This window comes from Nymphaea colorata, chromosome 9, assembly GCF_008831285.2.
Source record: "Nymphaea colorata isolate Beijing-Zhang1983 chromosome 9, ASM883128v2, whole genome shotgun sequence".
Taxonomy (NCBI): Eukaryota; Viridiplantae; Streptophyta; class Magnoliopsida; order Nymphaeales; family Nymphaeaceae; genus Nymphaea; species Nymphaea colorata.
In genome coordinates, this window is record NC_045146.1 from 8,770,388 (window position 1) to 8,795,955 (window position 25,568).

General features: G+C 38.5%; 1 protein-coding gene across 1 annotated transcript; it reads left to right on the top strand.

Moving 5' to 3' along the window:
• Nucleotides 1-22,811: 22,811 nt before the first annotated feature.
• On the top strand, nt 22,812-25,187 carry LOC116259966 (NAC domain-containing protein 100-like). Its single transcript, XM_031638006.2, has 3 exons — nt 22,812-23,289; nt 23,488-23,768; nt 23,848-25,187. Exons 1-3 carry the CDS (start codon nt 23,091-23,093, stop codon nt 24,631-24,633), a joined length of 1,266 nt encoding a protein of 421 aa, XP_031493866.1. The 5' UTR covers nt 22,812-23,090; the 3' UTR covers nt 24,634-25,187.
• The last annotated feature ends 381 nt before the right edge of the window (nt 25,188-25,568 follow it).

Sequence of the window (25,568 nt, forward strand, 5' to 3'; positions counted from 1 at the left end):
ACAAGTGCGTGAGGTTCTACAGGGAGTTATGACAACGAAGCAACTCAGGTGAGAGGAGCTACTATTGGCATTAGAAATGCAAGAAGTCTGAAAGGAAGACTCTATCTGCACTAGAATCCTTCCTCAAGGAAATAGATAAGGATATATAAATAGGCAACCAGCAGGCTGGATACTATAAAGAAGCAATATAGTGATCTAAACTAGCATATTGCAATGGTGGATGCTCGTGTTTAGTATATCTAGGTGGATCAATAGGCATTATTGGTGCTGGTTAAGAAAATGTTGCAAAGAATGGGTGAACGACTCAACCTAGAGAGCAATACTTCTTCTAGAGGCTAGCTTATGGCTGGGAAAGACAGAGGTTGACTTGGCTACTTGCACCATCCACAGCCACCTCGTCCTCACCCATACATTGTCCATCATGACATAACTGATGAACATGCCTCTCTCAAATGAGGAACCACGAGAAAAGAGCAGCAACCAACCAGGGTTAAGGTACACTGATTGGATTTTCCAAAAATTTGCTAGTGGTGATTCGGTGAGTTCAACGTTTCATTGTTGAATTGTCCAAAATCAAACAATCAGACACAATTGGTAACTATAAAAAAGAATTCGAACAAAAAAGTAACATGGTGAGGGGATGGCCAAACAAGGCCTTGATTGGAGCATTTGTTGGGGTCTGCAAAAAAACATTAGAATAGAGTAGCAGACAACCAGACCCTAGTTTTTCATTGAGAGTTTTGGAATGGCTAGAGTAGCAGAGGAGAAACTAAAGCATATGGAATGGCTTCTCAGAGAGGGCAAAAACCCCAAATCCCCACCGTGGAAGGGACTTGCATGCAGCAAGGGAGTGAGTGATACAACCTCAATAGTTTTTGAACATTTTAAACCTAAGCATGTTTTTGTGAAGAAATTGAGCCCAGAACAGGTCTGGGAGAGGAGAAGAAACAACCTCTACTTTTAATGCGATGATAAATGGACTGCAGGTCACACCTGCAAGAAGCTACACTATTATTTAGTGGAGAAAGTAGTAGAGGAGTTAGATGAATCCTACCCTGAAGGAGTCAAGACAGTGTATAACAGCAAGGGGGACGACACACTTCTGGAGATATTCCTCATTGCATTGGTGGGACATAATGCTCCACATGTAATGAGAGTGAAGGGCCGACTGAGGGGTCATAGGGTCCATGTGTTGGTGGACACGAGATCCATGCCCAACTTCTTGTGTGAGGAGACAACAAGGTTATGCAAATGCAGGGTGCAGGAACAAGCTGAGTTTCAAGAAATGATGGAAAACAGGTGCTCCCTGAGCCATAAAAGGAGAAAACTGCAAGAAATGGTGGAGGTATAAGACAGACCTTTGCAATGGACTCATATGTTCTAACCATGAGGGTAGTAAACCTAGTGTTACGCATCTAGTGGTTGTGAAAGATTAGTAAGGTATAATGTGACTTTGTGGCAAAGAGGATGAGATTTTAGAGAGGAACATGAAGAGAATATCATTCAGGCAACCCTCATAGGGAGTGTGAAGCAGACAAATGGTTTCTCTTTTCATGCTCTGAAGGGTTGCAGAGCAAACTACACCTGTTGCTCATATCCATAAGTGCAAGAAACTCTACAGAGGAACTGAGCGGACATTACATTCACTCTCCCCTAGCTCTAGCCCATTTTAAGAGAGTTCCAAGATGTTTTTGAGCCTCTTAAGGGGCTGCCACCTGAAAGAGGGTGTGACCATCGCATCAAAATCGAGCATATAGACTGCCTAGTTAAGTTAAAGCCTTATAGGTACTGTCACAACTAGAACACAGAGAGAAATTAGAGGGATTTTGAAGGAGAAGATCATTTAGTTCACTAGGAGCCCATATTCTCACCTGCATTTAGTAAAGGAAAAGGTCAACATTTGGCAATTATGTGTGGACTACATGGTTCTGAATTCCATCACGGTAAAGAACCGGTATCCCATTGCAATGATTGAAGAATTGCTTGGCAAACTAAGCAGAGGCACATTTTTTTTCAAATTAAATCTCTGAGCAGGATACCACCAAATCTACATGGCTAGTGAAGATATCCTTAAAACAACATTTCAAACACACGAGGGTCACTATGAATTTATATCCATGCATTTAGCCTCACTAACACCCCTGCCATGTTTCAAATACTCATGAATGGTGCATTTTGTCCCTATTTCAAATTTTTATTGGTTCTTTTTTTTTTTTTTTACAACTTGATTTACAGCGCCAATAGAGATCAACATGGACAACACTTAAGGGAGGTGCTATAGCCATTACTCTCCCATCAGTTGTATGAGAAGGCATCTAAGTGTGTCTTTGGGAGACTCAAGTTACTTCCTTGGGGCATACTGTGATCAAACGACGTTCAAATGGAAACTGATGAGGTAGCAACCATCAGAGATTGGAAGCAACCACAAGGAGTTAAAGGCCTGCATGCATTTGTCGGCCTTGCCAAATACTACCACCATTTTGTAAAGGACTTTGGGGCCAAGACAGCCCCACTCATGAGGATGCTAAAGAAAAATGAATTCTTATTGACTGAAGAGAGCATTGCTGTGTTCAATAGACTTAAGGAAGCCATACATAGTGCCGGTACTATGAGTACCTTATTTCAACTTATTGTTTCTCATGGAAGTAGATGCCTCATAAGTAGGAATACGGGGAGTGCTTATTCAGCAAGGCCACCCAATCACATTTTATAGCAGAGCTATGGGGGAGATTTTTAAGAGAAAATTAGCTTATGAGCGTGAATTGATAGCTATAGTGCTATCCATTAAAAAAGACATCATTACTTAATTGGTAGATTATCCTAGTTCAAACTGACCACTGCAGTCTAAGATATTACATGCAGCAAAAGGACTTAAACATAGTTCAAGAGAAATGATATAAGAAGGAGACCAAGATTAAGGTAGCTGTTGGATTCTCTTGGCAACATGACGAGGCCAAGATGGAGAGATTTCATAACTCCCTCATGTTCCCTATGACCAAAGTCGTGACTAATCTTTGGAGAAACATGGAAGAGCTCCGAAAGATGTCCCCTGAAGTATAGGAAAATCCAGAGAAAAAATAGAGCTCTCTCCAATCCAAACAAATGGCTACAGGTGGAAGACCCCATACCTATATTATCAGGACCACATCTTTGTTTCTCCAAATTTGAACCTCATACCATAACTACTACCAAGATTCCATAACAAGGAAACTGAGCACTAAGGTGTAGAGGGCACTTTTAGGCAGCTGCATAGGACTTTTTACTAGCCTGGTATGAAGAGGAAGATGCAAGAGTATCTGCGGGGGTGTGACGGTTGTCAAAGACAAAAATATGAAACACTTAAGCCCACAAGGCCGGTGCAGCCACTTCCCACTCCCAAGAGGATTTGGGAAGACACTTTGATAGACTTTATGGAATGCTTACAATGTTTCAAGGGAAAACTCGTGATATTAATGGTGGTGGACAGATTGTCTAATACCCCAATTCCAATAAATTAGTTCATCATTTTTCTGCCAAGGATATGGCACATGCTTTTCCAAAACATGTAGGGAAGCTACATGGTATGCCAAGATCAATCGTCATCGATCAAGGCACAGTGTTCTTGAGTAAGTTTTTATAGCACTACTTCAAGGCCCAATGGACTCCTCTTAACGTTATCACATCCTACCATCCTAAAAAAGATGGGCAAACAGAAGTTGTTAATTGGGTATTAGAGACCTATTTGCAATGCTACACTCAATGCCAACCCGACAACTGAACTGCTTACCTATTTTAGGTAGAATATTTCCTACATCACAACATCCCACTTAGCCACAATAACTTCATTGCTTGAGGTATTCTATGGAAGGCCTCCCCCTAATCCATGATGCTTCTCCCTATTTAGACCAGTTGGATGCATTGGACATGTAGCTGCTCAGCAAAGATCAGACATTGAAAGTGATTAAGACAAGTGTTCGCACTCCACCCCTTCCTTGAAGGGTGTTGATATGCGAATCAGCAAAAATTCTTTTCTAAATGAGGGTTTTGAAAAAAAAAATTAAGAAAAAAGGATCCGTTCGTCAGTACGAGGTTCAACCATTCCTATCGCCTTTAACAGGGGTAATTGGACAAAAGACTAAGGATTATTTGGATCATGTACAAGTTATTGATGCAAATTTTATATGCTTATGCATTGAGGTTTTGGAATCAAGAACCAAAGTTCATTTTGGATAAATGATTTGAACTTCTTTTGAAAATGAATTCCTTTGATTTGAAGATTAGAGGGTTTTCATTGATTTAAAAACCTTTGTTTTGGTACCATTTGATTTGAAATCCACAATTCTTTGGGATTTTGAAGATTTGAAATTGAGTTTTTTGTTGCAAACTCAAGATGATTCATGAGTTGAAATGGTGACTATCTTATGATCAAAATTGATTTTGAAACCTTCTTTTGCCAAATCGTGTGATTTGGTCTGGGATATTTAGAAACTTGTGATTTGGTTAGGTAGAGCTCATTTTTTTTATGAAACATAGGTTCTAAATTGTTAGAAAACATGTCATTTTCTAAACATATTTTGGCCAAGACTATGAATGCATTACTTATGTTTTCTTTGAAAGTTAAGTGAAGTTTACAAATTCTTGTTGCAATATGACTTGGTCACTTTTTGCAACTCAAATTTGAATCACTTAATTTCTTGAGAATGTGCATGTAGTGCTATTGACTTTGGGTGAAAGTGAATGCATGAAATAAGAAGGGAAACTACATGAGATATTCATCATTCTCTCTCTCATAATCTCTCAACATTCATTCATATGAAACATTCATTCTTCACTATCTTATAATCTCTCAAAGTCCATTTGTTGCAATTACATGTCATACAATCTACACATAAAGATTGATTTTAATTAACATATAGGACTTTATCTAAATATACTCATTATATTATTATTAAGCACATGCATGAGAGATGCAGTCCATAAGCTTAAGACTTAACAAAATGATAAAGAATGATGCCAAAATCAGTTTTTAAGATAAATGGGAGACGTGGATGACATCCACTTTTGTCTCAAAATAAAAAAATCAGATTTTGGGCTGATTTAAATAACCAAAAACTGTAGACATTGATTTCAAGAGAGAGATTGTTTCTTAGATAGAGACGACAAGTCTTTCAAACCTATTCAAATTTCAGATTTCATACCAATGGAACCACCCACTTTTTTGGATGATTTTAGAATAATTGATTCTCCTTTTCAAGAAGTAAAAAAAGAAAAAGAAAAAGAAAAATTTCATCATTTTAGGAGAGGATTAATCCAATGCAAATATGAAAATTTATGAAAGAGATGAAAATTTATGAATGAGATCAGTAGCCTGATAAAAAGTGTTTTAGGATGCCAATTGGATGGGTTTGGATAATTTTTTTTATTGTTTGTCAAAGCATAGCCACTTTGTGGCTAAAAATTAGCATTTCAAATGCATAAACTTTGACACTATTAAGCTAATTCCTATAAAGCATGGTCTGATTTCAGTAACTTTCATACACTTTATATATGGATTGCTGAAAATAAAAGAAAATTTAAGAAGAAATGAAATGATTTCATAGCTTTGTATTACTAAAATCAACAAAATGATCCCCTTTCCTAAAAACTAGTTTGGAAACGTGTTCATGAATGAAATTTAAAATGAAATGATTTAATAGCTTTGATACTCTTCAAAATAAAATTTAACAAAGGGACGGCATAACTCATGAATCATGATGATTCATGACTGGGTTCTTTTACGTAGGAAGATTGAAAACTTGTTTCTAATCTTCCCTATCACCTTTGATTAATTGAAAAAGCATGAAATCAAATGACTTTAAATAGAAAGAGATGAACGAATGCTCAAGCTAGTCTGTCCTTAGTTTCGCCTTGCAAAGGTGGATGACATTCATGAGAATGCATCCATCCTTAATAGGTTTTTTTCATCATATATGTTGCAACAAAATCACTCTCTCACCATGGGGTTCTCTTTTCGTGAGGAGTTCAAAATGGTTTTAAGCTGGTTGTTTTGAAAGGGACAGGGCCTTGAAGCCCTTTTCTAAATTTGATTCATGGGTTTATCTTTTAGAAAAGCCGATGCATTGCATGCATTATGCATTAACATGTACATTTAATCGTAGTTTTTCCCTAGCTGGACATTATTCTCAACTATAAAATAAATGAAAATAAACCCCTCCCACAAATTGTTGAATGTAAAATGAACCAATAAGAAGCTAAAAGATATAAGAAATGAGTTAAAATCATCTACCTCGCAGTCGGTCTTGATGCTTGATATTCTTCTTTACTTGTTTTCTAAATCAAATAATCCTAAGAAAGAATCCAAACTTGGATTCGAGTTTAGCAAAACAAGAAGAAGTGCAATGACTTGCTGAAATTTTTAGTGGGGAAGATAGAGCTTCTCTCCACGAAAATCTAAGCATTCACTTAAGCACCCTAACTTAGCAAACTCATTAGAGAGAATAGGGGAAATGAAGAGGAGAATGAGAGAGAGGGGGGAAGAGGGCTTGGAAGAATTTTCCTTCTCCTCCTTTGCTTGTCCCTCCTAGCTCCTTGGCTACAGTAACTTGATGAAAACTTCAAAATTTCGTCCCTCCCTTGGTTGCCAAGGGAGTGTTTATATAGAAGAGAAGAAGGATTCAACCACCTTCTTAACTCACATTGGAAACTCACTTAAAACTTTGAGGGCTTGTAAAATGAGCTAAATAGAGTTTAATGGCTCCAATTAATCACTCTTAGCCCTTTTACACGAGCTAGGTGGGCTGGGCTAGGCGTGGTCAACCTTAGTTCAGACCTAGCCGACCAACTTTGACCAAAATTTTAGACAAAAATGCCCTTGCACTGGGTTTTGCCTGATTTTATTTTATTTTTCTTGGTTTGAGATTGAGCTTGTTAGGTTAAAACTTAGTTGTTAAGCTCTAAATGTTATTGAATTATGACAATTCAATTAAAATTTGAATAAAATTTGAAAATTCTATCAAATTTGGTTCGACAAGAGTATTTTCGTCCATAACTTGATTGAAGTTGGATTTCAATTGAATCAAACTTTGGTTTGAAACATTGAATTTTAATTTGGTGTTTGATTTATGCATTTGACAAATCCAAATGTATATTTGCCTTTCATAAAATGATAATTTAGGTTCAATAATATCAATTTACTCATAAAATGCAAAATTGTGCAGATTGGTCAATTTCAACCAATTGACAAAAGTCAAAGCTCATTTGCGAGCAGTTTGATTTTGTTTGAAGTAATTTGATGAATTTGAGCTAAGAAAGCTCTGAATTGAGCTAAATTATACTTTTACTGAGTTTAGTCAAAGTGGATTCGATTCGGTCAAAGTCTATTTTCATCCATTGATTGGGTTGCGGAATAAACCTACCTTTTTGACTGAGCTGAGCTCATGTTGACCGAGCCTAGCTGAATTGGCACCACATTTGGGTGCACCCGGATCAAACCTACTTGGATTAAATAGGTTAGGTGAGTTTAATCCTAACACTTATTGCTTCTTTGGAATTTGATTTTTCTTTAACTAAGGAAAGAGAGAGAGATTAATGTCTCTCTTTTCCTATGAACACTTATTCATTTCTTTTTTATTTATTTTTAATTTAATTGAGGGAAGATATTTGGAAAAGAGGGGGTGCGTGACCTATTGGGTGGGCTTTTGACCACACGAGCTGGGTGGGGTCCACACGTGGGTCCCACATAGCATTCTAGATCGAATTAGATCAAATTCTTGGATTTAGATCAAAATTTGAATTTTGTAATTGGATTTGGATTCCAAATGACATCTGTAATTGGATTAGGATTTCAAATCCTAATTTGGACATAGTTTGGACTCGTAAACTGAATTGAGATTCATGTCATGAATCAAATTCATGATCTGAATCTAAATTGTGTTTAGATTCGAAATTGACTTTGAAATTGCAATTTTTCACAATTCTTTTGTAAAATTTTGACATTGCTTCAATTTTGGTGTGGAAAATTTTGGGGTGTTAACCACGACATTGGTGGTTGCCCAAACTGAATGTCACAACAACACAATAAACACAGGCATGACATGGTATACAATGTTGGGGACTATGTCTACCTCAAGAATTTTTCCAAGGGGAAGCCACATGGCCCAACATTGTATTTCATGTCCTACCTATGTTTATTGTGTTGTCCGCCAAAGTACTCAGACCCATTGCTTGTAGTGAAAAGAGTAGGAAAGGTTGCCTACCTGCTGCAACTACCAATAGATTCTTCTATCCACCTCATTTTCAATGTTTGATGCTTGAAACCCTACTATCATGCTCCCACCCCGGTTCAACAGGAACAACCTGCACCTCCACCGAGGTAGAAAGTCCCAGACCCTTTCGTATGCTATAGGAAAGGATCATAAAAGAAGGAGTTCAGCCAATGAAACAATGGTTGATTGAGTGGAAGAGAGGTAAAGACTTAGCACCCACTTGGGAGGATGCATCTCAAGGGGGACAATGTTTTCCCCACCTTTACACCTTGAGGACAAGGCGTGTTTCTCCATGGGGCAAATGATAGGCGTAACCTATTGGATCGGGTTTGTAGGGGGTGTCGAGACCATGACCCAATTCAGGTCTTGTGTATTTATGATCGATGTTAAACCTTAAAACATATGGAATGACAATATGTTGAGTTTTCTCTCTTCTTAATTCTGTGTCAGCATGCATGTGTGGATGAGTGCATGAGGGTTTTGTAGGTAGGCATGACGACTGGGCAGCTAATGCGGGAGGAGCTACCAGGTTGATAGAAAAGGCAATACGCTGTCACTCATGCAAAAAAAAATTTATAATTGATCTTTTGGAAAAGGCAAACATGACAAATTGTAGGCCATTCACCACTTTGAATGTATTATATCAAAGACTAGGCTTTGAAGATAACGAGGTTTATGCCAATCCTACGAGATATCGTATTATAGTTGGGATGTTATAATATCTTACATTTACTAGATCTGACATTGTTTATGCTGTCAATCAGGTATCTCAATTTATGTATAACCTAAGGGAAGGACATATGGAGATAGTGAAGCATATCTTAAGATACCTGAAAGACACTATAAGAGATGGAATCCTTTATTGAAAAAATTATAATGTGCATCATGAGCATGAGATAGTTACAAAAATGCATATTGGGCAGGTGATCCAGATTAGAGGAGATCAGTGAGTTGTTATTGCACCTTCATAGGGCAAAATCTTGTATCGTGAAGCAGCCGAAAACAAAAAGCTATAGCATGATTTAGTATAGAGGTAAAATATTGGTCAATGGCTACACGCACAACAAAAGGTACAAGGATTAAATATTTGTTGAATGATTGAGGAGATAAGATTGCCTAGTCATTACTCTTATGCAATCACTAGAGTGCCATTAACATTTCTTTTAATCCTATTTAGCATAGCAAGACAAAACACATTGAGATTGATCAATATTTTATATGATAGAAGATAAAGGGGAAGGAGATAAAGCCCCACTATGTTAGAACTGAAGATCAAGTGGTAGATTTATTTACCAAGGGATTAACAGGAAAAAAATTCTGGTTGCTGAAAGTTGTACATGCTTCAAGACCACGTACAACTTGAGGAAGGGTCTTAGAATATATATTGTTTTGGATTTGGGTCAGATCCAGATCTAGACATTATGTTCTAACACTTAATGCTTTACATTTTCTATTAATGGCATCTCTATACTTCTTTATTGCAAATGGACTCATCAGTCCATGGTGTAAAAGTATTTTTAAGTTATAATGTTAGGGTTTGGTGGTGCAGTGGATGCTGCCACCCAACCCTATTGACACTTCTCTTCTCCTTCTCTCTCTTGTTTTCTATACATGAGGCTTTTGTGAATCAAATATTTCTTCTATTTAAGATCTTATATAGACTTGATGAAAACTGTGTCATGAACTTCTTCCTTAGAAATAGGAGGCAGCAGCTGAGTGTTTTCTACATCTGAAACCACAGGGCCATTCATCTATCTTCTCCAAATCTCCATGGGTACTGGTAATAGTTGCATAAATATTTCCATGCAAGCTGCAAACATATTAAATGGGTTCACCTTTGTATTCTAGCTCTACAATGTCTTGCTTCTGCTTCTTATTGACATCACGATTATGGAAAAAGATGTCTCTTGGTCACCATCCATCAGCCAATGTGTCATGCTCTTTTGTTTCCAAAACAAGTCTACCTCAAGTAGGCAACATTCAAGTTCTCTTCTCAAGACGTCCTCAAGTAGGCATCATCCAAGTGTATGCCAAAAACACTTAAAGACTGAATTCTTTCTAATTCTTGTCTAATAACAGTAATTTTCTTGGAGATATTGCCAATTACATTTGAGTTCCATCAGGCAAACTTCTTTCCAACATTATCCACCTTCCCCATAACGAGCCACATTTGGCAACCTTTCACATCAACTAACCAGCCATCATTCACAACCTGATCACATCTCTCTTTGACTTACCAGCATCTCTGAAATTAAAAAAAAAAACAAATGAGGAAAAACTCTTAAAGAAATTAAATTGTCATCCATCCATTTGCCACCACCAATTATCAACTAATGTCCAATCAAGACGTCATTGAAAATTTCTGTCACCTAGCTGATTATTCGACCAAGAAAAGCTACAAGTAGAATCATTAATCACTTGGAGCATGCCAATAATAAGAAATCTGATGAACTCTTCACACAAAGTCAAATAAGGGCCTGACCCATCTTGTCACCACTCCAACAAAGGGCACTGAGATCACCAGTCACCAAGCAAGGAGAAAAAAGGCCTTGCAAAATAGAGCCTAACTCTCTAAGAGACACTCTCTGCACCAAATAACTAGGTTGCATGTAGATGACCACCACCGAAAATCAAAAACCCAAAATGTCTGTATCTACAATAAGCTTTAATCCAAAACTTATGAAAATCAATAGAAGAAATAATAATATTAGTTGTTTCCAACCAACAATAATACATGCTAGTAGAAGACCACCAACAAGACTAGACTCAAAATTATAATCCTGGTGCTTCTTTTTTCCAGTCATCCAAACCACATTGATTCACCATAGAATCAGAAAGGAAAATAATGTCTGGGTTCGATCTGCATAGTTCATTCATAACACTAATTTGCACCACTTTGTGGACCAATATATCTCAAATGTTCCAATATAAGACTTTCAGAGGCAAGAGCACATACCAGACTAAGCATATGGAATGGCCCCTCCTTCACGCTTTATGAGTTAAGCTTGAATAGGCTTCTATTATTGGTTGCAATTTATGTCGTTAATGAAAACTGGGTTAGGCTCTGACCACATACAAAAATTACTTAAATATTATGAAGAATTTAGTGTAGTTAGTTACATTTAAGTGATTAATTTTGGTTCCGGTTTGGCTTAGTTCTTAATCCTATATTAAGAGTTCTAATCTATTGTTAGTTGATGTTTAAGTTGTTAAACTATCATTAGCATGATTATCACAATTTAATCCCAAATTACTCAATTAGTAATCTACCCCTGGTCATGATTGGTAATAACAATTTTTCCACAGATCGACCCGAATACCCAGGTTTAGTTGGGTCTTGGACCATTTCAGTCTCCTAGTTTGACTGCAAGTATTGTAACCATTGGACATCCATTTGCCATTCAGTTTGAAACACGAATGAGACTAAGTTGAGTACTTTTATGGGTATTAGTTCTCAATTTAGAAATAATATCTTAGCAATACTCACACATGAACATAGCAAGGTTCAAAAACTTGTAGGGATAAAACTCTAATTCATAATCTGATTTCGGTACTAAGGAGGCAGGATGTTACACAGATAACTATGACTAAGAGAATTTTAGCTTGGACTTGCCAAAACAGGTGAGAGAGTGCCACTTTGATTCTAGGAGAATCGTTCCGAAACTCAAATCTAAATTCTGGAACTGAAAGCAACTTGAGGAATACTCTATGTAATTAAGGAGATCAAATGTTTAGCTCTGTCAGTGTGACATGGTTTCGATGATCCAGAATGTTAGGTGGATGGTTTAAGCAAGGTGATCAGGTTAGAATGAACGGGTTTGAGCTTAGGAAACCCTAGCAAGCTGACTCTGATGACTTTTGAAGTTCTATGCTGATGACTTTTGAAGTTCTATAAAAGGTGGAAATTGGCCATTGCTTAAATGTTCGGTAATTCTAGGAGTTTTGGTGAAAATCCCCAGTGATGGGACACTTGGGTAGATTGGTAATACCAAATTTACAATAGGTGGTGACCTAAGTGATCCTACGCTAGGTGCTCAAAGCTAAGGTAAAATATGCTTGTTTAACTAAGTTTCAACCCTTATTCTTGAAGTTTGGTTCCTAAAAATCAGTTTTGAAATTTTCTAGTGGAGGGTGAAATGGTTATTTAGACCTCTACAAATTTAATTTGTTCACATATGCCCTTTTGCTAGTGAGCTAGGGATGCCATGCTTAGTGGCAAAGATAAAACACCAAATATTGAAATTTGAAATCAAGGTTTTGAGGAGAATTTTTTTTCTGAATATATATATATATATATATATATATATATAATGCTAGTAAAAATTTGATAAAGATTTCTTTGTTCATCTTGCAACATGTGAGGACCTGCATGGCTTTATTTCTTCAGGGATAGAAACCTTGTTAACCATGTTATCAAGTTCATCTAAAATGATTATTTTTTCAATTCCAAAATACAAATAGGGAAGAATCGTTCTCCATGTGACAAGGTTTCTTTAGTATATAATTTGCTACTATTCTAACTTCCTTTGTAATTACAAGAAACTTACTTTTTTATCATTCGAGGATTTTTTTTACTTGAGCAACCTTGATTTTTTTTAGGCTGACACGTTTTCTTGTTTTCCTTTTTCATTTTTCGTGATTATGGCCATTTTTTTTCACTTTCCATTTTTTCTTTTTGCTTTTCAAGATGATCTCACCTATAAGGGAAATACCTCACCATCCCATAGGCTAATGCGAGGTTTCATTGCTTTAATGGTCATGTAGTTGGGCAATGTTTTGTTTGTCGGGCTTTATACTGAACCCTTGTAATGAGTTTTGGGTGGGTAGCTCCCAGACCAATTGGCGTTAGAGTGCTAGCTTAGAACACTTCTCAAACTTATTTGCTCGAATTTAGACAACTTTAGAAACTATAACCAGACAAATGTTCACAGATCACATCTTGTAGAATTTGGACAAGTTTAAAATTTTTTTGTTTTTTTTGGGGATACCACAATCATTTCAGTACTTTCAGGATATAACATAGTAATTTGATGAAAATTCTTATTGAACTCGTGATGCATGTAGTGCTTGTAGAATTTTGAAACTTGCATGTGTCGAAGCACAAAAATGTGCATTTTAAACATGGAAATGTGTGCCATGGTTGACATCATGTGTTGAAGTGTGAAAGGTGTGCGCCAAAACATGAAATCATGTGTCATAGCATGAAAAGGTGCACCATAGCATTTCATCATACACCAAAACACGAGAACTTGTAAGCTTGTATGTGTCAAAGCACAAATCATATGCTTTGGTATGAAAATGTTCACTGAACCACAAAATAATATGATAAAGCACGAATGAGCTTGTACAACTTGTTTGTGCCATGGCATGAAATCATGTGCTGAAGCATGAAAATTGCGTTGAGGCATGAAATCATGTACTAAAATGCAAAATTTGAAAACTTGTGTGCACTTAAGCATGAAATTGTGTATTGAAACATGAAATTTAAGAAGTTTTGTGTACCAAAGCTTGAAATCATGTGTTGTGAAAAAAAAAAATTGAAAACTCATATGGACAGGAGTGCAAAATCAGAAGGCTTGTGTGCACTGAAGTATGAAAATGTGGATGTTTGTGTGTGCCTCAACACAAAATCATGTAAAATAGACACATGAAAATTTGAGGCTCTTGAAAACTTGTATGTGTTGGGTGTAAAATTGTGCATGAAGTTTAAAAAGAAAATGAGAGGCCCCAAATCCTGAAATTTGTGGGGTTCCTTGGCAAATTACCCAAAGTTTTGTGCTTGAGACTTTTGAAAGCATTTGATTTTTTTTTTTTTGAGCTTTAGTGGCCATTTCTCTATGTTGGTGTGCAGCCTATATTGCTTCTTTTGTGCCCCATTTTGAAGGGCAGTGAAGTTGATGCATGAAGATAAGAGAGTAGTCTGACCATAAAAAACCATTGTATTGATTTAGAATATTTGACACAATAGGATTGTACATAAAACTTCTTTAAATGTAAGGCATTTATAGTATTAGACAATTCAACTTTAATGGCATCAATCAACCGATATGAGTTGCCTAGCAAGGCTTCCGTGATGACGCAAGGTCCATCCATACTAGGAGCCCACTTTCCATGAGGATAATGTTTCCAAGGAATTGTAGATTTCAATACTAGCTCATTGGCTTTGAATCTTCAAACTATCACCAACATGGCATAGTGTCAGGCTACCCTTTATCAGCATGCCTTTGCATGCTCTGCTGCATTGATCCCTTTTCATCAAGCAAATCTAGCTACAACATGCACTATTTCTAAGATTGATCCATTGGGAACTCAATGAGAGGTGCAAACCTATCGGCATGCTTCTGTGTATTTAAGGGAATGACCACGTTTGTCCCATATACTAGTTTTACAAGAATGAGATTTGTAAGGGTTATGGTCATGGTCCTGTAAATCCAAAAAGTGTCATGGAGCTTTTCATGTCAATCCCAGCCACTTTCCAAGTCTCACCATGATGCAAAAATAGTTTTTGCTTGTGGCTTTTGTTAGCCTTTCCTTGAGGATAATATAGTACCACCCATAACTAATGTTTGACTTTGAACTTGGAGCAGAAGTCATACATCCTTTCATCCTTGAAATAGGTCCCATTATTAGATACGATGACAGGTGGCACCCTGAATCTACATAGAATGATCTTGTGAACAAAAGAAACTATGTGTTTGCCTTCCGTGGTTCTATTGCAGCTAATAAATATTTGTATCCATTTGATGTGGATGGTTTAATAGAGCCCACCACATCAAATGATCACATTGAAAATGGCCACAATAACACAGATGAATGAAGATACATTGTGGGGGAATCAATGGAATCAGCTGCACTTGGCATTTTAGATACATTCTATCAAATTTATGTAGTCATGTTGCATGGAAGATGCGGATTAGGATCTTATTGATGGCTCTACTTCCCCATTACTTTGAGGGTAATAAGGAGCTGAATAATGATGTGTGATACGGAATTTGTTGCATAACTGCCTTACCTTTTCATTTTTGAAATGAGTCCTGTTATCAGATATTATATCATGAGGGACTCTGAATCTACAAAAAAGATTCTTGTGAATAAAAGATACTACTACATGACGCCCTTCTACTATTCTGAGCGTGACAACTTATACCCATTTGATAAAAAAGCCTATTGCAACAAAAAAAATACTTATGACCATTAGAAGCTGTAGGGGATTGGTCCAACTCCATCGAATGCCCACATTGAAAATGACCAAGGAGATGTTATAGAATGCAAGTGGGAGGCTAGTGCTTGGATTGTTGGAGCATACAACTGACATTCGTTACACCTTTTGACAAATTGGTAATAATTTTTTTGCATAGTAGGCCAATAATATCTTGCTCGAACTATTTGCTTGGTGAGGGTTTGGCAACCAACACGGCCCCTGTAGTCTTCTCGATATGACTCCTCGATGACTTCTTTTGCTGCATCTCATCAAGGCACCAAGAGTATTCAGTAATGAATTTATGCCTAAATAATACTCATGCAAGAATAAAGTACTTTGCTGAAATACATTGAATTGCTTTTTGTTCCCTTTTAGGTATTCTGGCCAATAATTATCCGTTCTCAATGTAACTTTTGATATCATGATGCCAAGGCATATTCCCCTCTTAGATATGATGAACATGCTTCACTGTTTCAAAAGCAAGATGTTCTAATTTTTTAATATTGCATCAGCAAAACTTGCCACCTGGCAATGTGTCTGTTAAGGACCAGCTGCTCTAAGATATGCTTAAAGGGATTTAGTTTGGAGAGTATCTTGGTCTCATAAGCTAATAAATAATGTTTCAGTTTCTGACACATCCAAACCAATGTTAGACAATTTTTTTTCATCGAAGGGCACTTCTCCTCATTTTGGATAAAAGTTTTTGCTGACATAGCATATTGCATACTTGATGTGACTTCCTTCTTCGTACTATGCAAAAAAACTACCACATGCTGACTTATTTACTGTGATATAAAGTAGTAATGGTCTACTCAACAACGAGGTCTTTAGGATTGGTGGATTTAAAAGGTATTTATTGATCCTCTCTAATGACATATCGATGTTCACTTTAGCTTTGGTAAGATCCATCTCAATTACCTCTTAGTTACCATGAAACCCAAAAGTTTACCTAATTTAACCACAAACACACATTTTTGGGGATTTAAACGAAGCTTGTACTATAAGAGTCTGTCAAGCACCTAGGCGAGGGTTTCAATGTGATCCTCTTTAATGAATATGTCATCGATATATGCATCTTTGATTTTGTACATTTGGTCATGGAAGAAAGCAGTCATGACTCTTTGATAAGTTACTCCAGCATTCTTTAACCTAAACAACTTTACCATGTAACAAAAAGTTCCCAAAGGTGCGGTAAAAGCGGTCTTGGGCTGATCATTGACTGTCAATTTGACTTAGTTATATCCCAAATATCCATCCATAAAAGAGAACATGACATGACCTCTAGTATTCTCTATCAATAAATCAATGATTGACAAAGGGTAATCGTCTTTCAATGTGACTATTAATGTCTCGAAAGTCCATGCCCAACCAGACTTTACTATTTTACTTGGGGACAACCGCAATATTAGCTAACGATTCAGGGTAATCGATGAAACAAATAAATTTTGCCTTTAATAGGTCCTCTTATCCTTCTTTTATGGGCCATCTATTCGAGGATCAAGCTTTCGTGATTTTTGTTTAACTTGCTTGCAACTAGGACTTAGGGGCAAACAATGTTCAACCAGCTGGGGGTCTAGTCCCAACATATCTTCATAGGTTCATGCAAAAACTTCTTAGTGTCTACCAATTTTTTCTTCTCTTTTACTGACAAACTGGTGTCAATTTGAAGGATGTTAGGATTCTCACTAGTTCCAATGTTAATTTCTTCAATCAAATGCTTAACTAAGGATGAGAGGTACTTTTGTTTCTGAATCAGTGAATTATGATAATTCTAACTCCAATGTTCTCGTAGGTTCTATTTCATTAACTACTTGTTTGATGAATGTTTTCTAGGGAAGACTTTCGAGAAAAAAAAGGAACTGAGACATGTTCAGTTTTGACATCATGTAAAGAGAAGGATAAAGGAAAATTGAACAAAATTAAAATTGATAATCATAACGAAAGATTACATGTGAAAGTTCTTAGTTTATAGAGGGGGTCCTCTCATGAGGCTAAATAAGTACAAGTTAAGATCACAAAATTTCAAGGGAGGATTTGAAGACAAAGGCGAATACTATCAGCTAACAAGATCTTTTTAAAACTTTTTTAGTGTATCCCAATCATTTGGTGTTAATCTGAAAGGAGATAATGATTGGTTGTAAGATGTCATCTTCATTCTTTCTGAGGCCAGTGAATGGATCTAACTTCAACTTTCCACTGAGACAATGCGTGGCAGATTTTGACCATGCTAAATAGTTGGATTGATTTAAGAGCACTGAAGTAATTCTGTGGGCATGAGTCATCTGCTCCTACACAACAATTTTGTCAATGACCCTACTATTGTTGTGGGAATTTCAGCCATATTCCCAAGATTTTGAGCACACAAACCAGATCAAATGTGACTATACCAAGTAGGAACAAATGCACAAATTAGAGAGAAAGGAAAAGGGAAACACACTAACACCCTTTTTGGTTGGAGGGAAAGGGAGGGAAAGGGAGGGAAGGAAAGGGAAGGAAAGGAAAGGGAAGGGAAGAGAAAGGGAAGGGAAGGGAAAGGAATGGAATAGAAAGGAAAGAAAAGAGGTGATTATAAAAGCTTATTTGGATAGAAAGGAAAGGAAAGGAAGGCTAAAATCATGTTTGTTTGGACTACATAAATGAAAGGAAATGATAGAATTTATAATAATTTACAATAATACCCCTAATAGTCAAAATATTTAAAAAATTGAGAGGTTCCAAAAAAGACACGATCGAAAAAACAAAACAAAAATAATACGTCCAAATAGCAAACTCACAACGAATCAAAATTATCTGTTGTTTAGGTTGTTTCCCTCTCTACCATCATTTGCTTGCTCTTTGTTTATAGAGGATTGACGAAGCTTTCTTCTCAAATTAATATCGTGTTTCATGAATACTTCATCTAATTACGAAATTAGACATTTCATTCTATAGTAATAACATCAAACAAATAAAAATTGATATGACATGCAGAATTGAACCATCTAAATGTTAAACATAGTATAGTACACAGGAGTTGCTGCAGATATAAGCGAGACTTTATAGACTCAGAAATGCCTAAACTTTTGGTTCCCCAATATGTGAGTCCTACCAAATTTAGCATGTACTTGCATAATGTCAGTATCACCAGCAAGGATGCTGTGGGCAAGATCCCTACCAAATTAGCATATGTTCTCCTACACAGAGGATATTAAACTTACTAAGACAACCATCAGAATAACTAACCTTCTCTGACACCAACCGAATATAAGCATTAATCTCATTATATATGTGCAATGATCAACACATTCTCAGCGCAATCTTTTTCTAAAGATGATGACCCTATCATTCATAAACATTCTTATTTTTCAGGAAAAATGAATTAGTAATGCAGCGCCTATTGCCAAGAAGATCAAATTCAGATGGCTGCCCTATACATGTGTCAACTTACTCCAGCAAGCTTCAACATTTCAACAAACTGAGGACAAATATTAACAACCCTAATACCCTGGTTCTGTCTTCTGTAGCAACAAGCCATGGTCGCTTCTAGCAACCTTTCTCACTTTTTATGTCTTTTTGCTCTGGTATCTTCTCGGTTCATAGATGATCCTATTGCAAAGCGGTCAGGTCCCTCTCGAGAAACCAATTCTTCAGAAACCACTTATGTTATGTCCAGTATTTTGGACAAACCTATAAAGGTATTCAACACTTATTTTAACTTTTGAATACTATTAGCACTAGCATTAAAGTTTCTCTGTTCTTGAGGTTTCTACCTTTGATCAAGTGTTTCTAATAGCTGATATTGCGTCACCATCTGCTATAGGAAGATGATGCATCTATTACGACTGAGTTGCATAAAAGATTGGTTATTTCGGTATCTATTCCTTTAGAACCTGAAGGTGGACTTGTTGACTAAGTGAATGACAAGGAGCTTCTTGATCTGTCATAGAGGCTTGCTTCAAAAATGAATATAGCAACTCACAATGAGACTGATCTTGTTCAGGTATGTGCCGTCTTGGTATAGGGTCATTCCAGTTGACATCGACAAATAAAAATAAGAAGAAAAAGAAGAAGAAGAGAGAGAGATGCAGCGGGCGATGGGTGGACAAGGTGCTGGAACAGGGTGTCGCAACAGGATGTGAGGCAGGGTGTGCCCTATTTCTCACGCAGGGAAGGAGGCCTCAACAGTTCGTGCTCCCTTGCTTGTTGAAGAAAAGAACGTGGGTGGAAGGAAGAGGTATTGTCGGCAGAAAAAGACTCTTGCTCTTCCCTTCTTTTCCTTTCCTTTCCAATCCCTCCAATTTTGGAGGGATTGGATTTAAACTATACTCTCCTTCATTTTCCTCCCCTCGCTGCCAAACAAACTTTCTCTCTTTCCCTCCTTTCTAATTAGTCAACCAAACAAAGGAGGGATTGCTCAATCCCTCCTTTTCCCTCCAACCAAACAGGCCGTAATTATGTGGTTCGGTCTAATAGCCTACATCTATGAGAGAAAGAACTCATAGCTCCTCTAATGTTCTCATTTACGCTTCAACATTCAACAAAGATGTGCTTAAGAGCACAATACACCTGCCTTGAGGAGATAAGGCAATAACAAAGAGATACCAAAAATATTTGAAACGGGTATCTCAAGAAAGGAAATAAACTTACAACAGCTACAAAAACAATTGAACCTGCAATGATTCCAGTTTCATTTTCTATTTGGTATCAGAGCCGCCTTGGACGCAGTCAGAGGAGTTCTGTGCGCTTTTGGGAGGAGACACCTATCTTCGGTGACACCACAGGGCAGTAGTAGAGCAGTTTTCAGTTTTGAGTTTTCAGCTTTGAGCAGAGTTTGAGTCGGTTTTCCAGCAGTTGGTCTTCGAGATTTAAGTAGTGAGTTGCTGCCCGCTTCAACAATGGGCAAGAAGAAGCAAAACCTTGTGATTGATTCCCCTGAGATTGAGGAAGGGGACACGTCTGCGCCCGAGGAACAACCCTCGGCAGAAATAGAGGCCCACGCAATAGAACGGATGGTCCACATTGAGAACGAGGTCCTCAGGATCCGTCATGAGATGAGCGACTATAAAAAGCAGCTTTCTAAACTAAACGAATTGGAAGAAATCAAGGAAATGATTAGGCTGTGTCAAGGGTGTTCTTGGGGGTAGACACGACCGTCGGCGTGGAGTTGGTCGACGTCGGGTTAGATCCTACCAACAAATGTGGTCTTCCGTGCATGGATCAAACACATTGAAATGGATTTTCACACATTGAAATGGATTTTCACTTTCTTTGTGATCATGTAAACAGATGTTCAAATTCAAGTGCAATTCATAAGAACAAATGAACGAGTGGTAGATAAGGTGACCAAACCATTGGGTGCATTGACATTTGAACAATTTCAAACCAATCTGTGCATGGTTGACACCATGCTCAGATTGAAGGGGCATGTTAAGGATAACTCATTACCTTTAACCGACAATATGAATTCAAATGGAGCCCTCGGGTGTGACTTAAGCATAAAGTTCAAATTTTAAATTTTCTTCTATAAGCATAATATATCTTACATTTTTTGAATGCTTAGGTTGTTGTATTTACGACTAGAGATTTTCGTGTCTGGTTTCAATTAAGTCTATGTTTAGAATATTGGACTCACTAACTCGCCGGCTGATTATGTCAGTTTGATTCTATCTTCTATCCCGAGCGTTCTCCCGTCAGGATTCTCTAAGGGGGGCTTGGGAAGCATACAATGAAGAGACAGTGTGCAAAAGCAACACAAAAGTTCTGTGTCAGATTTGTTTTGTAATTGGTCAGTTGACAAACATAATATTATTTAATGCAATGAGTAAAGCTTTAGAAGTTCTATTTGCAATAAGCTTAAGAATCGATCTCTTATTCTTAACTTTTTCCTTTACTATTAGGAGGGCGTTGACATACGAAAGGGAGATGGGCATCAATCATAAGTTGTCAACAATCTTCCCTCCTTCCCTGCGAGAGACAGCTGGATCACACGTCAGGATCAGGCCTTTTCAGCCGACGCCCATAATCTTCCTCCCTTCCCAGCACCAGCCAATGGGCGGCCTACAGAACAGATGTTTCAGCCTGTCAGAAGGTTTTCAAAACCTTGAACGTAGAGAGGGAGAGAGAGACCGTAGAAACACAGGAACAGTCAAAATGATTAACCGCCCTTTACCGAACGATGACGGCCGGAGCCCTGTTCAAACAGTGGCCGCCTCCTGTAAAGATTCCCCTTTAGATCCCTTTTTAATACTTTCTAAAGAGAACCAAAAGTGGCAGCTCGACCAAACACGTCCTATTGATATGAGCCCCTCCCACACCTTGAAAACAAGGGAATAGTCGCTTTTTGAGTCGGGCTCAGTACTTGAATAAGCCCAAAGGTTCTAGATCAACAAGTAATTACCTAATTCAATCAAGCATAAACAGTAGTCTCTTTCATCTTGACTCGCTAATTCAGAGTCATTAGAATCCGAAAAATCAGCTAACGGGCTGCTATAAGCACGTTTGCTTGTGTACAGATGTTTAAGTGAGAAAATTTATTGCTGCCCTCCTAATTTTATATCCTGCAAGTAAAGTAATATATAGATCCCCATATGTTTTCGGTTGGGATCTCAGCCTTTCAAACTCAGGAAATTGCATATCCAGAATCATACGCTTCTACATGTAGCTTGTTTTTAATAAGCCCAGAGAAGGCTCAAATCTTAAAAAGAAAAACACGTGTGAACTAGTACTAAATGTCGATAATATCTATCATTTTTTTTTTCAACCATTCATTACGATAGATTATAGACAACACCGTCATGAGCAAACTAGGTAACACTTGATCACCGGAATGATCACCATTCATTTTTTTTTATATACATACGTATACAGCACATACGACCGTGCAGGAAAAGACGGAGAAGCAGGTATTTTAGATTGGTTTGATTTTTTCAAGTCAAATGTAGGAGGAGGGAGGGAGGCAGGCACGCAGGCAAAAGGTGACGTGTAGTTTCACATGTGAGAGCATGAAGTCGGTGGTTTTACTCAACCGTCAAAGTTTGCTGCTTACAAACGGTTAGGCATGCACACGCCTCTCATGCAGCAGTAACCTAGCGTTGAATCTTGAACCCCTCAAGCTGCAAGCTGGTAGCACCGTTAGGTACGGGGTTTAATCTCTCTCATCTTTTTCTCTGTCACAATGTCAAGAAAGTACCATTTTGGAGCGATTTCAACTGGGTTAGATGGATAGAGGAGTCGCATAGAAGGAAAACAAAGCAGATCAAGCCAAATTTCGTGACAAACAAAAGCGACAACTAATTAAAAAAACAAAACTAGTGAATTCTTCTCAGCTTCGTCAGGAAGTGCCTTGTCAAGCACGGATCCGCCCCTCTTCCCAAAGAAAAAACCTCCTTCTCTTCCTAATCCTCCCCTTATAAATTTCAGTTTCCTGCCCCAAGAGTTTCTTTCTTAAATTGCTTCCTTGGAATTGGTGGCTTGAGGGAGACAGGGGGGAGGTGAAAAGAAAAAATAAGAGCCGACCTTCATCCTGCAACCCATCCTCTTCCTCTTTCTCTTTTCCTCCAGATAATTCAAGAGAGAGGGAGAGAGTGACCTGCAATCCCCCTGCCGGCCGCCTTGCATTTGCAGTCCGGTCGGAAGAAGTTCTCCGGTAAGGTGGGTAGTATCTGAAGATGGACGCCGCTGGGACATCTAATTTTCATAGCAGTGCCGGAGATGACCTCCAAGGTTTGCCGCCTGGCTTTCGGTTCCATCCTACGGACGAAGAACTTGTGACCCATTACCTTTCCCCGAAGGTCGTCGATCCGGGGTTCCAGGCAGGAGCCATTGCAGAAGTTGATTTGAACAAGTGCGAACCATGGGAGCTTCCACGTGAGTACTCCTTGTACCTCCTCCTGATTGTTGCTTAATTTCCTTGGTCTAATCTTTTATGTGCAAAAGAACATTAAACTAATTTCGTTAGTTGTCCTATGTCCCTTAGTTTACATATGTTTCTGTTGTTGTCATCTTTCTCGCTGATAGGTTGGGGATGATTTTAACAGTTAAGCTGTTGGTTCGTACTGTGCACAGGGAAGGCCAAGATGGGAGAAAAGGAATGGTATTTCTTCTGCATGAGAGACAGGAAATACCCAACGGGCATGCGGACAAATAGAGCCACGGAGGCAGGATACTGGAAGGCCACGGGCAAGGATAAGGAGGTGTACAGAGGGAGAAACACACTGGTAGGAATGAAAAAGACTTTAGTTTTCTACAGAGGGAGAGCTCCCAAAGGAGAGAAGACCAGTTGGGTGATGCATGAATATCGGCTAGAGGGAAAATTCTCCTACTACAATCTCCCTAAAACATCCAAGGTTCCTCTCTCTCTCCCTTTTTTTTTCTTCCGTCCAGATTAACCTATTGGTACTGATCAAGCGCTTCGCTGCGGTGCAGGACGAATGGGTTGTTTGCAGGATTTTTCATAAAAACAGCGGGATTAAAAGAGGTGCAGCAGGATCCGATCAGTTGCTGAGATTGAATTCCTTTGGCGATGAATTGGACTCTTGCTCCTTGCCTCCGTTGCTGGACTCCCCTTGTTTCCCCGTTGTCTCGCCCGTTGCCGACACAGATGATGATTTTAAGACTTTGCGAGCCTCTGACCCTTTATTGCATATGCCCCGCTTCTTCACTACATGCTTGGATGGACCAGGCATTAGTCAAAAAGTTCTTGAGAGCTACCCTCATCTGAATCAAGCCAACCCTTACATGGCCGCTGCGGGCTCCACATTCTCCCCTACTCCCCAGGCATCCGCCCAACCTCAGAATCCACTTTTCATTAACGCTCAAGGCTTGGCAAAGTTCAATCATCAAACAAGGAACAGTTTAGAAGTAGCAGTTGGAACGCTCTTTCCATACTACGACCTGGGCTCATCTGATCATGAGACGTTAATTAGGACCATGGAAGTCGCCAATCGGCAGAATTTAATGACAAGGCAGTGCAAAGACGAGCGGCAGGGAGAGTCCCCTCAGCGAGAAGCAACGTACGGCCGTTTCTCCAATCAATCCATGATCACAGCATCGCAGGACACGGGCTTGAGTGCAGACGTCACCCCCGAGATCTCCTCGGTTGTCTCCAGGAATATTCAGCTGGGCAGCAGTAGCAGATTACATAACGATCCAGATGCCGCACCTTCAGCTTCAGGTAGACCTGTCGACCTCGAATGCCTGTGGGACTACTAATCAAGCACATTGCTCTCTAGGGAACCGCGCCCAAATTAATGAGAATCATCGATCCGTTATGTGAATGTACACACACAAAGAAAAGAAGAGAACAGGTACGCAGTCAATAAGAAAGGATACAGAAGCGGACACAGCTGGTCACTCATGTATATGATTTAGATTTGTAACATACCGTGACAGTTGTTTATTTATTTAATTTTTTCCCCTTTTCAGTTTACAATCATTCTATCATATGCTGTTGTTGTTAGCGTTCGAAAACCAGTATTTTGGCTAACGTGATGTTACAGTGTATAGTTGATTTATTTTGTCCTACTACCAACTTAATCAGCCAATCGAGGCGTGCTGTCTGATGCTTGACTTGTGAGCGTCGTAGCTGAAGCCCCAACATTCTCATATGGACTGGGCCAAGCGATGAACAATTATTACTTTTATTGTCTTTGAATTGGTCTCCATGCCCACGTTTCGACTCCCCATGTTTCTTCTCTCCTTGAAAGGTGCAGCAGAAGGAAACTGAAAAGAAACAGAAAAAACGATAACACGCAATTGTGTGGAGTGCACACGTACGCAATCACAACATCAATTGTAGTAGAAGGAAAGGCTTGTATGATTCGCTTCGCTTTTCATTCAGCTCATCGAGCGTCATTTGTGGTGGTGAAGCGGAAATTAATCAACGGCCACCAGTATCAACCGGGGCCCCAAGCCGCTTAGCCCAAAATGGGTTGTTTCCTCTTCGTGTTTGTTTTCTACTTCGACTAAAAGGAAACACGATGCCGTTGTTTGAGCCTTGAAAGCAAGTGCGTTGTGCCGTCTCAGCGATGTTTAAGGAGGACATTCCGGAGAATTTGTAGCTCACGCAATTCTCTTTCCCATCTCCTCCTCATCCACCCCACCTGCTGCACGCCACAAACTTGGCTAGCCTTTTTTAAAGCATAGAG

Coding starts and splice junctions, on each gene's coding strand:
- LOC116259966 (XM_031638006.2), top strand. CDS start 23,091: ATGGACGCCGCTGGGACATCTAATTTTCATAGCAGTGCCGGAGATGAC. Junction 23,290..23,487: donor CGAACCATGGGAGCTTCCAC/GTGAGTACTCCT, acceptor TACTGTGCACAG/GGAAGGCCAAGATGGGAGAA. Junction 23,769..23,847: donor ATCTCCCTAAAACATCCAAG/GTTCCTCTCTCT, acceptor GCTGCGGTGCAG/GACGAATGGGTTGTTTGCAG.